Source organism: Anopheles aquasalis, chromosome 3 (assembly GCF_943734665.1).
Source record: "Anopheles aquasalis chromosome 3, idAnoAquaMG_Q_19, whole genome shotgun sequence".
In the NCBI taxonomy this organism is placed as follows: Eukaryota; Metazoa; Arthropoda; class Insecta; order Diptera; family Culicidae; genus Anopheles; species Anopheles aquasalis.
Window position 1 is genome coordinate 66,126,049 of NC_064878.1, and position 12,500 is coordinate 66,138,548.

At 50.2% G+C, this 12,500-nt stretch overlaps 2 protein-coding genes across 10 annotated transcripts in view; one reads left to right on the plus strand and one right to left on the minus strand.

Moving 5' to 3' along the window:
• The window catches only part of LOC126578278 (probable cytochrome P450 49a1), a 9,608-nt gene extending 3,597 nt beyond the window's left edge, over positions 1-6,011 (minus strand). The window contains exons 1-3 of one of the 2 annotated variants that reach the window (XM_050240679.1): positions 5,831-6,011; positions 5,374-5,790; positions 2,171-2,497 (exon numbers count right to left, since the gene is read on the minus strand). In XM_050240679.1, coding sequence (XP_050096636.1) covers positions 2,171-2,417 — 247 coding nt within the window. In that variant the 5' untranslated portion in view covers positions 2,418-2,497; positions 5,374-5,790; positions 5,831-6,011. Of the gene's footprint in view, positions 1-2,170; positions 2,498-5,175; positions 5,307-5,373; positions 5,791-5,830 lie in introns of those variants that run through there. The other variant, XM_050240680.1, reaches the window with a different exon arrangement.
• Positions 1-12,500, plus strand: part of LOC126578279 (G protein alpha o subunit) — a 42,026-nt gene that overhangs the window by 21,846 nt on the left and 7,680 nt on the right. The gene's annotated exons all lie outside the window — the stretch shown is intronic.

The window sequence follows — 12,500 nt, forward strand, 5'->3', positions numbered from 1 at the left end:
TGTAAGAATAGGCTATCATTCACGTGTCTCGGTTTAGGTGTGAAATGGACAATCCCCGTACCGTATTTCGCTGTTTATTCGCTTAGTTCACGCGCGTGGTTTGTATTCATAACCTCACCGCGGGTGGCACGGATGGTTCCGGGCTGCCACAAGTTCCCCAGCACCTTTGGTAAGCAATAATAATCAAAAGACTACGGGTGCCGTGTCCGCCCATTATGTAAACGAACAAACGAAGGGTATTATTACAAGATCGCCAGGGATCGCTGGCTATAATTACGCGTTGATTGCTGCTAAAAACCCCTGTTCGTAGCATCTCGGTTTTCAAATCCATTTAAAGTAGTGGCCACGATCTTCTGTTGCGAGCGATTCAATGACCTGACCGGGGGCTCCGGTTGGTCATCGATTTTAATTTCGTTTGTCACCACGACAACTCTGGACGCTTCGACGCTCCAACAATCGATTTCGATCGACCAAAGGTGCCGTCGTGCTGGCAATCAATTTGTCATCATCTCTCTCTCTCTCTCTGCGCCTGTAGCCCTTTTTATGCGTTTCGCGAGTTCGTCGCTTGGTCGCAGGAGATCTTCTGCCGTTCGTAGTGAGATGATTGATAGCTGCCGGCAGCCAAGCCAAGCAAAAGACACCGTTGTCGCTATGCGGTGTGACCTGTTACGCAGCCCAATGAATGCCCAAAATGGGACAAGCTACTCGCCCGGTGCCTGGTGCCCCAAAAAACAGTGCAAACCGTGTCATTGTGACGTTCGGCGTAGCCCATTACATGATCTGTGCACACACAGAGTGCCAGCAAAGGCTAGGAGACCCCGAAAACATCGTCATCATCGCGCGGCTCCGCCAAAGTGTCAACTGCGAGCATGGAAGGGGTGGTCTGTTTGCACGGAAACAATGGAGAGTGTCACGCCGGGAGGGCGGGTGAAGCGAGAAGAAATTATGTAAAGCGCTTCCCATTGTCGTTGCGCTTCATGATCCTGTGCCCCTCGATCCTCGATTTCACAATACAGCAAACGGAGGCAACCGAGGCAACGTGACCATGTTTGCAATCGATGCAAAGGTACGATCGTAATGCAAGCTTTGTGCAAGCGGTCACCTCGGTGGCAATTCGGGAACTGTCTTTTCGTTGCTTGGGCTTCCGAATTGCTTGCTCGTTGATCCGCTAATGATGTTCACTGGTAGCGCATGGCTTACGTTCCATGAAACGCAACTAAACAAACTAGGACAAACCCAGGGACTCGTGTTCGAGGTGGTGGAAAAATGGAGCACAGAGCGACGTTGCTGGAGCGCCTTTCGTTCAACTTAAATGACTGCCAACGCTTGGCAGCTCTGGCGTAATGGACACTGTTGACCGTCGGTAAACGGTTTGTGGTTTGTTTGTGCAAAATCCTCGCTCTCTCTCTCTTACCTAACGAAATGGAGCAATCGGTCTCGACTTCTGACCTCGAGCGCAATCTCGAAAGGAAGTCTCCACGGAACTACAAATCGCGGGCTTCATGGTCGCCACCACCGGCCGGACAAAAATGATTCACTTTCCTCCGATGGTTATCAGCGATTGGTTAACAACACGGTGGCTCCCACATCATCTGCCACTGACACTTTTCGTCCACCCAAATCGGCCTCAGAATTCGACCCGGATCGGTGTGCCGGTTTATAGTACATTAGCCTAGGTGATTAGATGTAATAACACGATCGCCCGCACGCACGTGCTGGATTGTGAAATCGGGCGTCGGCGTAACGAAATCAAACGAAACGGATCATTTTCATCGTCGGCGCTTATTAGAAGCTCACCGTTCGCCAAAAAGAAGCGTAAGCTTAGCGTTATATGAACAGACGCGATCAAGGAAGTCAACAAGGTGAGCGTGGTTGCGGGTGTTACGATCCACATTTTGTTCCCCCCCCCCCTCCCACCCCGTTGTTTTTTGCGTTGGCCTCTCTTTTATGTGTCGAGACCATCGGTGAGGGCGTGCAAAGTGCTGTGGTGCGTATGCTGCTCACCGAGCTTGCCAGACAACGTGGCACCGATGAAGATCGCCGATCGTTTGCTCGATTTATTGCGAAACAATCAGAACCTCCTAGACCTTTCCACTAGCTTAGAGACCACTTCGGCGAAGGTGATTGATAAGTTTTAGATCAAATGGAAGCCTGGACGACGTTTACTTACCGATGATTGGTGCAAAGCGCCATGAGTTACCGATCATGGGCAACCCTTTCGGACCCGGCACATCGACGTAGGGCCTGGCATGTGGAAACTGAGCACTGATCGATGCTGGTGGCTGCTGCTGCTGCATGTGCGGTTCCAGTATGGCCGCACCGGGGACCGCAGACGTCGCCTCGTTGGGCAGCACATTGAGCGCCGAGGAAAAGGCCGATCTCTTCAGTAAAGAGTTTGCTATTCTCTGCCCAACCATTATGCCAACCAAAGCCCTTGGTTCCCGTGCTGGGGGTGAGGTGGGATGGTCAGCTTAACTCTCGGTTTCGGAGGATTTGTCTGCGGAACGAGATAGTAGAAAGAGGATAGACGTTAATCGACTCGTTAGCTGGTTGGAGTGAGGGATGAATAAATTACGATCTTCGATAAATAAATGCATTCGCATTGACCTTGAAGCGCGAGGGAAACGCGCCTGCAGCTGTGTTGCTGCTGAAGTTCACGGAACCGGTTTAAGATGTAGCTTTCCGTTCGCTTTTCAAGATCGTTTTTGGGGAGACGCGTTCGGTGCCGCTTTCCTACACGTTATGAGGGTCGGTGACGTGATAGAGCGTCTATTTCGATTCCGTTTCGTTTTCATCCACTCCGTGGTTCGCCGTGCTTCCGATGGAAGGAGGGCCATTGATGACCGCTAACATCAATCATCAGCTTCCCACATTTTTGGTTTCCCCTTTTTTTGTCATTTATTGGTGTTGCATAAACGGCGTGGAATGCCGGCGAATCGATCAAAGAATCGGCCAGTAAATGTGCGTGCGATTTGTCAGAGAAAAAATTCTGCCAACTCCTTCTGATTACCGATTCCATCCACGCTAATCGGCCAATCGGTGGTGGTTGGCATTGAAAAATGGACCTTCCTCATGGGTGTATTATCGGATGAAAACTATTGATGTTCTTCTCGCGATGATGACGAAGATGGTCCGATAGAAATATGATTAAAATTTGATTCGTGTCATTTGTTTGCGGGACCGAAATCGTGTGAATCGCTGGCATGCCAACAGTTGCGCAGCTGCCGGATGTCGTAAGCTCGTGTGAGATCACAGCTTGGTTCGTTGATGAATCCAATCAAAACACTGTGATGACAAAGACCGGCGAAGATTACTAAGAGGTCCGCAAGCTGGACCCAAAGAGACTTTGCTTTCAGTTTTCAATCAATTCCAAAATCGATCGCCGCAGGGATGAGCCATTTACACGCAGCACGCAACGTGGTTGATGTTTCATTTTGCGTTTGCTAAAAACCAACTTCTCAACATCAAACACGCAAAGTTGGATACAGTAGCACGTGGCAAAGCGACGGAGATATGCAGCGATGTACTGCGCGATCGCGAGCGACTATATCTCTCATGTGAAGGTGAGGGGGGTCTGGCTCATGGTCAGTGACCACCGGTGCTTGTTCTGCCATCGAAGGGGTGTTGATGTGTGTGGATTGAGCAAACAGAGGCTCGAACGCACGAGAATGAAGCATGGGCCTCTGCGTAGCGAACCCCTAGAAAGGAGTTTGTCGCTGAGGCAGCCAGTTTCCAGTTTCGAGTCGTTGAAGGGCGTCCGCTGTCGCCACTAACGTTGGCCGATAAGTAAAAAGGTGTGCTTTTGGCAAACCCAATGCTATCGAGGGTTTGTGCTAGTTCAATGGTTCTGTAGCTGATTAGCGAATTGAACGTTTTTTAAACTTCTTATGAGCAATCAACGTGGATTGCTAATTATCTGCGATCTAGCATGAGCACGATCGGTATGTTCAGTTCCCGAAAAAGGTTTTTTAGCTGGCAGATGTTAATTGCCTCTTATTTGATGATGTAATTGAGAATTTTGCTAACCGATTTACACCTCGGATTGCTCAAGATATTCGACTTTCTTAGTGTGGTTTTTTGGGGATCAGAAATGAAGCTAACAAAAACTCAACTGCCAGTAAGCAAGGAAAGAGAAAGTCCTGCTGTTCGCTCGAAACTGCATACTTGCATTCGCCAGAATCATGCGTATATATTTGCGAAAGGGCTTTCAAAAGGACAAGCCACTCTGCTCAACGGACCGTTTCGCGTGGACACGGTGCAGATCACAAAGAGATTGTTTACTTTTTTGACTTCTTTTTGTCTGGGCGCAATGGTAGAAAAGAAGACATCCGAAGCCGGAACCCGGACCGGTTTAAACAAGGTAAAAGAGTACTTCTTCTCTGGCTTCTGCCGTCGGCCAAGGTAGAGCAGAAGAAAAAGATACAACAAGTCATATGGTTCATGTTCAGCAGCTCACGGACACCGGCTCGTATCGCGAATCGCAAATTAAACGGCGCCATTTTATGCGCTCCGATGCAAGCTGCGAACCACAAAGACCGACCAGCAAGCGATCCATTCACTTCTGCGTAGTGCACGAGAGCAACGCCAGGCGACTAAAGATCAACTAATCAACCTAGACCTCGAACTGACAAACTGGAACAGGTTTTTCGCTCTTTCTAACAAGCCGGCCCCCTCACGCCTCTCTATTGTCCGTGGCAGTGGCTGCGGCTCGCGCCACCTTCAATCGTTTGCCGATGATGAAAACCCATTTTCTAGGTCTTCCTCGTGGAAGAGTCTCGTGATTGCGCAACGTACGGGCACCGTACCGGCTCCATAATTTCACTTTCAGCCAAAGCATGCCACCGATCGATGTCTGGCGTGCTCATTCCAATGCGGTCGCGAATAGACAGCGCAATAGTGCACAAGATCATCCTTTCGTTGTGCCTTTCAAGATGCCACATGCAGATGGGCGTACCGTGATTGTGGAATGCTGCGGAACAAGTGAATAGCTGCCTGAGTGAAGCGCCATTTACAAGGACGCTCTCAAGATTTTTTGCATTTTTTTATGTGCGAATCGTGTACTGGGCTGCATGTATTATTCATTAAAACGATTGCTGATCACTTCATAACAGTTGTATTTCACGATTGTTCGAAGACAGTACCAACAGTTGTTGCAACGACGATCATAAATCTCACCATAAAGCCCCTGACGCTGACCCTGGCTTAAGCACTGGAACGAAAACGATTCATCCCAACCCTCTTACAATAAACAATAGCAGTGATGATCAACCGTGATCAGCCAACTGTAAGATTGGTCCGGCGCTAGCCTCGACTCGAGCCTAGCGCTGCTAGCTGATTGATGATGTATCTTAATGCGCACTAGCGTAGACTTACTTCCTTATTTTGCACCCAACCTTACACACTCGGAACGAAACGAAATTGAAACAACAAAAAAAAAAAACGATCACGAGCGATCACCAAAATACGATCAAATCCTAAACCACACTCGTACTATCACGAACACTGCGGCGCTTTTTGGCGGCGAGGACACAGGGATGAGGTGCCAAAAATTACAATCAACTGCACTGGCGACACACTAACCGCACAGCCACTGGTAGCACGATCAACATTTAAATCAACCGCTGAGGGGTTGAGCCTCACAGATGGGAACTCTCACTTTCTGGATCTAGTGGATGGCATCGCCACGCTGGTTGAAAGCTAAACCATCTGGTTTCACACTTGCACTGCGCTGTTAACACTTTTCACCTTCACGATCGTGTGATCCTCGTGTGAAGGTGTGGCGTCCCCTGGCTCCCCGGTGGGGTTTTTGATCACGATAAGCAACCGACACCAGACGTTGACCAGACTTCAAACAATGAATGAAATTGTGGCGCTGAATGGACGATTCACTATCAATCGATGGATCATCGGCGAATATGAGAATATGCGATCAGTAGAGATCTTCCGCTAGATCGAGACACACCACCTGACGAGCGATGCCAGAGTTTCCTGAGAGCCCGCGTTGAACCGCTCGCTACGAAGCGCCGATCGTAATTGAAGCCCCACGAAATACTCACGAACGGTTTCGTGGCCGGCGTAAAGCTGAATCGTCGGTCTTCGGCCGCGCGCAACCGGTGGTGGTGGTGGGGTTGTTTTTGGGGCGGGGTGTTTTGGGGGGAAAACGATTTCTCACGGCACACTGTGTGGCGATATGAGGGGCCAGGGGGGGCTTGTTGTTTGAGTAGCGACTTTCGGCTTGAATAAGTGGGGTTGACAACGATGGCGATGACGATGACGATGGCGATGATGATGACGATGGCGGGTTGCTAACGAACGTTTCGCAGTTTCGCTGGTAACTGAATGTGTTGCGTCGCGATGGGGACACCGTAAGATGTCGCATGCTTTGTTGGGAGCATACGCATCGCACGCATGATCTTAGCCATTTTCTTTTTCCAAATTGCGAAAACACGACAGAAAACATTCAATTTATGACCTTGTTCTACCAAGAACCACATTTCGCGACCTTAAGAACGGAAACCGGTTTCTCATGTGCAGGAATGCAAAACCAGTCCAACAAGCTGGCTCTCGGTTTTTGTTTCTTTTTTATTATAAAGATGATCATCCCGCCGTGGGTTTGTTTGCCTCACGGATGTGGTTCTGGCCGTTGAGAACTGAAATTTAATAATTTTCAAAGAGAACCCAAAAAGAATCGCGTTCCAGAATGTTGCAAAGTTGCTCTGTTGGTATTATTGCTACACGAGGACCCTTTTTCGCCACGGGTACCACGAGTACCCTGGGCCAATTAAAACGCTACCACGCTGTCGTTTGGTGGGAACAACCTTTCGGCTACATCGTTTTGTGATGCCGCAATCGTGATCTTTTCACCGTCGTCGTCCAAACGGTCGTGCGCAGGTGGCCGCTAGGTTGGCCGGTGACGTGCTTAAAATGCTAAAATGTCTTCTGGCAGCGCAAGAAGAAACAGATTCTGCTACTGTTCCTCTCCTACTCCATCATCCTGCTCATCATCTTCGTAGCCGTCATCGGCACGAGCATCATCGTATCGTGTGCTCCCTTCGTCAGCTCGGGCAGATAACAGTCGGTCTAACCTTTTCGGTGTCGGTGGCCGGTAAGTGCCACTTTAACGAATGCACTTTCAGCGGGAAGAAGGAGGGAAGAACGGGAGCCGTTGCAATTGCATGTTGCATTTTGCAATCGTCGCGACGCGCGTTGCAAGTGGAGGGGTTGTAAATGATGTACCGCGAGCGCGAGTACCGAGCGTGTGCACGCGCGTTGCATAAGATCCGCCGACTGGCCAGGGGGCCGATGGTGTGGAGACCGATGGAGGCGGTCGGCGGGTTGCTCAGTGTTCCGGGCTCACTCGTCCACCTTTATCACCGAGCATAATCAAACATCGAAATTCAAACAGGCGGCGTTGTTCCATAATGCTTGATTCTAGTCTGCCTTTGTAGACGTAAGCCCTTAACTCGATCGTAAGCCGAAGCCGCAGGGCACACACGGGTTTTTAGCTGGAGGATTCCGATTTATGGTCCATCGTGTTATGGAACCACGGCGCGCGAAATGATTTTGCGTGGCGTACGGATGAACGACTGTAATAATCATCTTTCAAGTGATGAGTCACGATGAGATGATGAGCGTCTTAGAACGCGGCAAGAGTAGAGTTGTGTAACAGTCGATTTACCAAGATTGAATCCTCAAAAACTACTACAAGAGTTGAAGAGTAGCAGCAGGAGCAGCAGCAGCACCGCAGAGGGTCCCCTAGGTCATCCTCGTCATGCCACGTTATGTCACGAAACCGAACGAACCACGCTAACCACCATCGCTTAGTACGATTTTTGTGTGCACACTCCACAGATTAGCATCTCGCTGCACCGTTCCATTTTGATTGATCGGCAAAAATGGGAGAGAGAAAAATACAAAAAAAAAACATTAACATGTCCGCCCATTCGTCCACTAGCGTCCATCATTCGCGAGCGTGCGATCAAGGACTTGGACAAACTTCTCTCCTAGCTCCTTGCTGACCGATAAATGGTGCCGCAAACAAACAACTGCCAGCCGTTGGTCGATGAGGAGTTTCTAGTTTCTTTTTTTTCTCTCCCTCTGCACATTTGGCACACATTATATCGCGATCCGAGGAAGAGGAGGAGCTTAGGGGTGGAGAAGGCAGAGAAGCGCCAATCTTATAACGGTTTTGCGTTCACTTTCCGCCGCAAGTTTCAAATGAAACGAAAGTGAAGCGTGTGCTTAGAGCGCAAAACAGGAGAATAGGCTTGGCCGCACCGAGATCGGATTATTTTGCTCGGTTTTTTTTCTCGTTCAAGTGCCGCCTTTCCTTTAATGACCCTTTCTCGGTTGGCTAGGCTCGCGTCGCGGAAGTGATAGAAAGGCGCACACGACAATGGTTTGGGGTTTTTTTTCTTCTTCTGTCAATCTCTAAAGTGAACTAAAGTGTTGAGCGTCATGCTCAGGATACTCGTGGTGATACAATGGTTCTTCAGGTCCTTTATGTTGCCATTTTAAATCTGGCAGCGAAGGATTCTCACACGTTACCGAATTCGAATGACCACGGTGTGCACGGTGTCCATTATGCAAATTCATCGACACTGGCTGGTGGTTTCGCAGCTGTGCCCGGGCTGTTGACCGGCCTCGCACGACCCGATCCCGCACTAGTCCAAGGTCTTCTGCTCAAACACTTTCCCCCCAAAACGTGTCCAATGGTTCCAGGTTCCACTGTTGGGCTGCCTGTCCGCAATTATCCATGGCTGGTGCCACGAGATCAAGAGCATAGCAGGAGCATAGCAGGAGCATAGCAGGCGCAGCATACGGGGAGCTGCTGCTGTGCGACAACAAAAAAGAGGCATCAGCGTTGCATTGCATAACCTCGTGGCCCGTTCCGTACCACCTTTCACTGTCACGGTTGTGGCACACTAGTGCGCCCGGTCAGGAAGTGAGGGAGCCGCAGCCTGCAGAGGTGTGGAATGGTGGTCGATTAACACCAGATAGCTTGATAGTAATCCGGCAAAATGGCACTCCACCAGGCCATCACAAGAATCTCGTACGGCATGGTGACGTTTAACACCCCGGATATCGTAGCTGAACGTTCGAAATGGAAGTCCCATTGTCATCGGGAGGGATCACTTTCGATGTGCGCCAGTACCATTTGTCCAGTGGCGCCCGAACAATGAGACCGACGGATTGCTCCAGATATCGGGGCGGATAACAGTTCACCGTTTGATGGGTGATCTTTTGTTAGGCGAGCGCCATTTCACCTCCCGCCCGTGTGCAGCTACCCGGGCACTACCCTTAATTGTGATCCTCATCCGAGAAAGGGTGTCTCGGCAGCCAGCCAGTCGATTGGAGTGCTTCAGGTGGATGCGGGGCACAATTAAAGCTTCTGCGGTGGTCAGCAACGAATGATGTAACTCCCTGCGATCGCTCCATGGGATGTCTGCACGCGATGGTGAAGAGGCGCGGCGGCCAGTGCTTTTTTTCAATTAGTTCCACAAAACACACACATGCAGAAAGGCCTAAGGGAGTCTGTACCAGTGCCAGCCCATAGAAGGATTGCGCATTGCTGGATGTGGATTCCCTGAAATGTGGGTCAAAGTGTGTCGGTTCCTTGGCCATTGCTTTATAGACCGTGCGTAAATATTACCAAATTACCCGCGTCCGGAGTGTGCTCACGGCGCGGCCAGACACACGAGTAGGTCACGCGAAAGTTTATAGCCTCCCCTCAGGGAAGGGATGTGCCGCCGGCTCGTCACGTCTCCTGCATGTGGCGGGCCAGCTACCGCTGCTGACATAATTCCGTTCTAATACGGCGTGATTGTATTTACTCTTCGGGCCCAAAAGTGGTTCGTTCGCTTCACTTTTATAGGCACATGACATTGCGCCAGTCCTTGACGCGCACGCCGGTAAAATCCTCCAGACTCCTCCAGCTCCTGCGGTCAGATGACGCCGCGTCATCGCGCTGGCTCGTCCCGGTTACGACACGACCATTAAGGCAGCAGAGATTGTCAGCAGAGTAGCCCACCTGCAAGCTACTGTTGTTGCACAGCGAGACGCACTTTAGTTACTTAACGGAGCAACTAAGTGGCGGTGGAGGTCGCGTTCTTCGCGTGAAGTTTGCCATTCCACCAAAGATGCTCAAGTTAATCCTTCATTGTTCAGGAAGACACTCGAAGACATGAATTGCCATTTAAAAAAAAATGTGATTTTGTTTGTGGGAAATTGCTTCGCATTAACGCGCCGAAGCGGAACATGGGGCTGCACGCGGATGGGCTTCCAGCCATCCACCGGGGGTTCATTCCGAGGGCTTCTCATGGGAGACGAATTTGAACATTGCACTAATTTCCGTTACATCATAATCGGTCATGGAGGGTGCCATCGAGTGTGCCATAAACAGGATGAAAGAGTTTGAGAAATGTCTCTAGGTTAGGCCGCTTGAAGTGACAACAAATGCCCCTGGCCGAGCGCAGCAGCAGCATTGGTTGGGTGCCACTTGGCGACGTGAGGCAGAGAAATCTTCCAGCAGCTGGCCGGGTCGACCCCTTTCACGAATGCCACCGCCATTCGTGGAGAACTCACTTGATGTCATGTTGAAGCGGTTTGTCTTCGTTCCGATTCGTTCAGACGCCACTCGATGATGGGCAGCAAGATGGCATCTTGGCGACAAGTAAGCCGCTGGCGCTGGCGCTGGCGCTGGCGCTGGCGCTGGCTCTGGCCGATATCTGGCGGGTGGTTATGTAAAAATCGAAACCATTAATCATAGGGCCGAATGTCGAAATCGGTATGCTACGTATTGGCACCACGCTGATGATGCTTTGTATCTATTCGCACAACAGAGTTCCACGGTGTAATCAGGTAATTGACGAATGACGACCGCGCCAAATGTCATCTTTTTGAAATTCCGATCCAACAAATGGGTTCTTCGCTTGTTGCTACATAGTAATGCCACATTGGGAGTGGTCTAGTGCGCCAGTTTACACCGCTTGTCTTGGGCCACAGCCGCACGCAAGCGGAATGGAAGGTGGGCTCATAATGCGTCATATTTACATCCACATCGATGAAGGACTTCAAACAGTTCTTAACCAAACACAGGAAGATCCACTTCCGTCCGGAGCGAACGAAGCACTCGCTCCACGCATTTAGCATCGATTTGAGCGGTTATGTCAAACACACTGGTCCGGGGTGTTGAAATACTCGGAACCCTGATGGTGATGTGGATTGTCAAGGCCACGGGCGGTGGGATATTACACTTTTGAGTGCTCGGATCATCATTAATGAAATCGGTACACAGTCTCAATGCCACCTCTTTTTTCTTTTTTGGGTTCCATTATCCAAAACCAGCAGCAGACAAGATTGAATGAGCAGTGAAAAACCAATCAGCTAGCCATTGAGCATATCTAGGCTATCTGGCCCCCACAACGTGTACCAGTTACACCGGTAATCAGGTTGGCAAAGTCGATTGCCAACTAAACGCCACGGCACACGGCTCGAAATGGGACAAATCGGAGGCCCGGCAACTTTCGCTCTCGCCGGGCAGTGATTTCAGCGGGCGCGTGGCAACGACGGTTTCGACATCTTGCTAACTCCAGCGTGTTAGCGTGTTGGCCAGAAAGGCCTTTCGGTGGCACTATGATGGGGTCACCATTTTTGTTCTAGCCACAATGACCACAAAGCCCTAATCGTTCTAACCATAGCAAATTGAAACAAACGAACATTGCTCCCCGGGAGGTAGCGGTTGCGCATGCGGTTCAAGGGCCGCAAGGGAGAATGAAGAAACTTGGAGGGAAAGCGCCCGCGTTCCACCCACGGTTTGCCGGCGTGGGGGACTGGTTCTGCTGAAAGACGACAATTATTGAACGATGGATCAACGGTAAATGGTAATTATCGTGGCCCCCGGGGAGTAATGGATGGGTGGACAACTTACTTCCAATGAATGCTATGCTTCACTGGCGACTTGCGAAACTTGTTTGCAATCCAGCGTCCACTCTTCGTTGGATGATGTTAGAATCTGACTCTGAGAATCATCTGCGTCTCATTCGAAGCCTACTTAGCCGTGGTTACTATTGTTTTATGCGTCTTAAAACGATGTCAACGCGAAAATGTAGCAATATGCTCATGTAATATGCACTCAACAATGATGCTGCAGATGCGTGTACTCCCCCGTTACGTGCAATAAAATGGTTGGTTGAACCGTGTAGCAATCATTCCTTCAAATGGGCCATTTGCAAGCCCCCTTTTACCCTCCGTGCTGGCCGTGCCTGCAAGCAACCACCAAATCCATGTCACTGCAGTTACTCCCGAAACGACCAACGGTTTAATGGCTACTCCATCTCCATCATACCGCCCAGCGTCAGATGCAAAGTAGCAAAGAAAAACGAAAGTGTAACACACACTCAGTGGCCGCTTTTCCGTCGCGCCTCAACGCATCGCATCGTCGTGATCGTCGCGAATGCGTACTAAAACCTGCTGCTGTTGCTCCACGGGGACCAACCGAG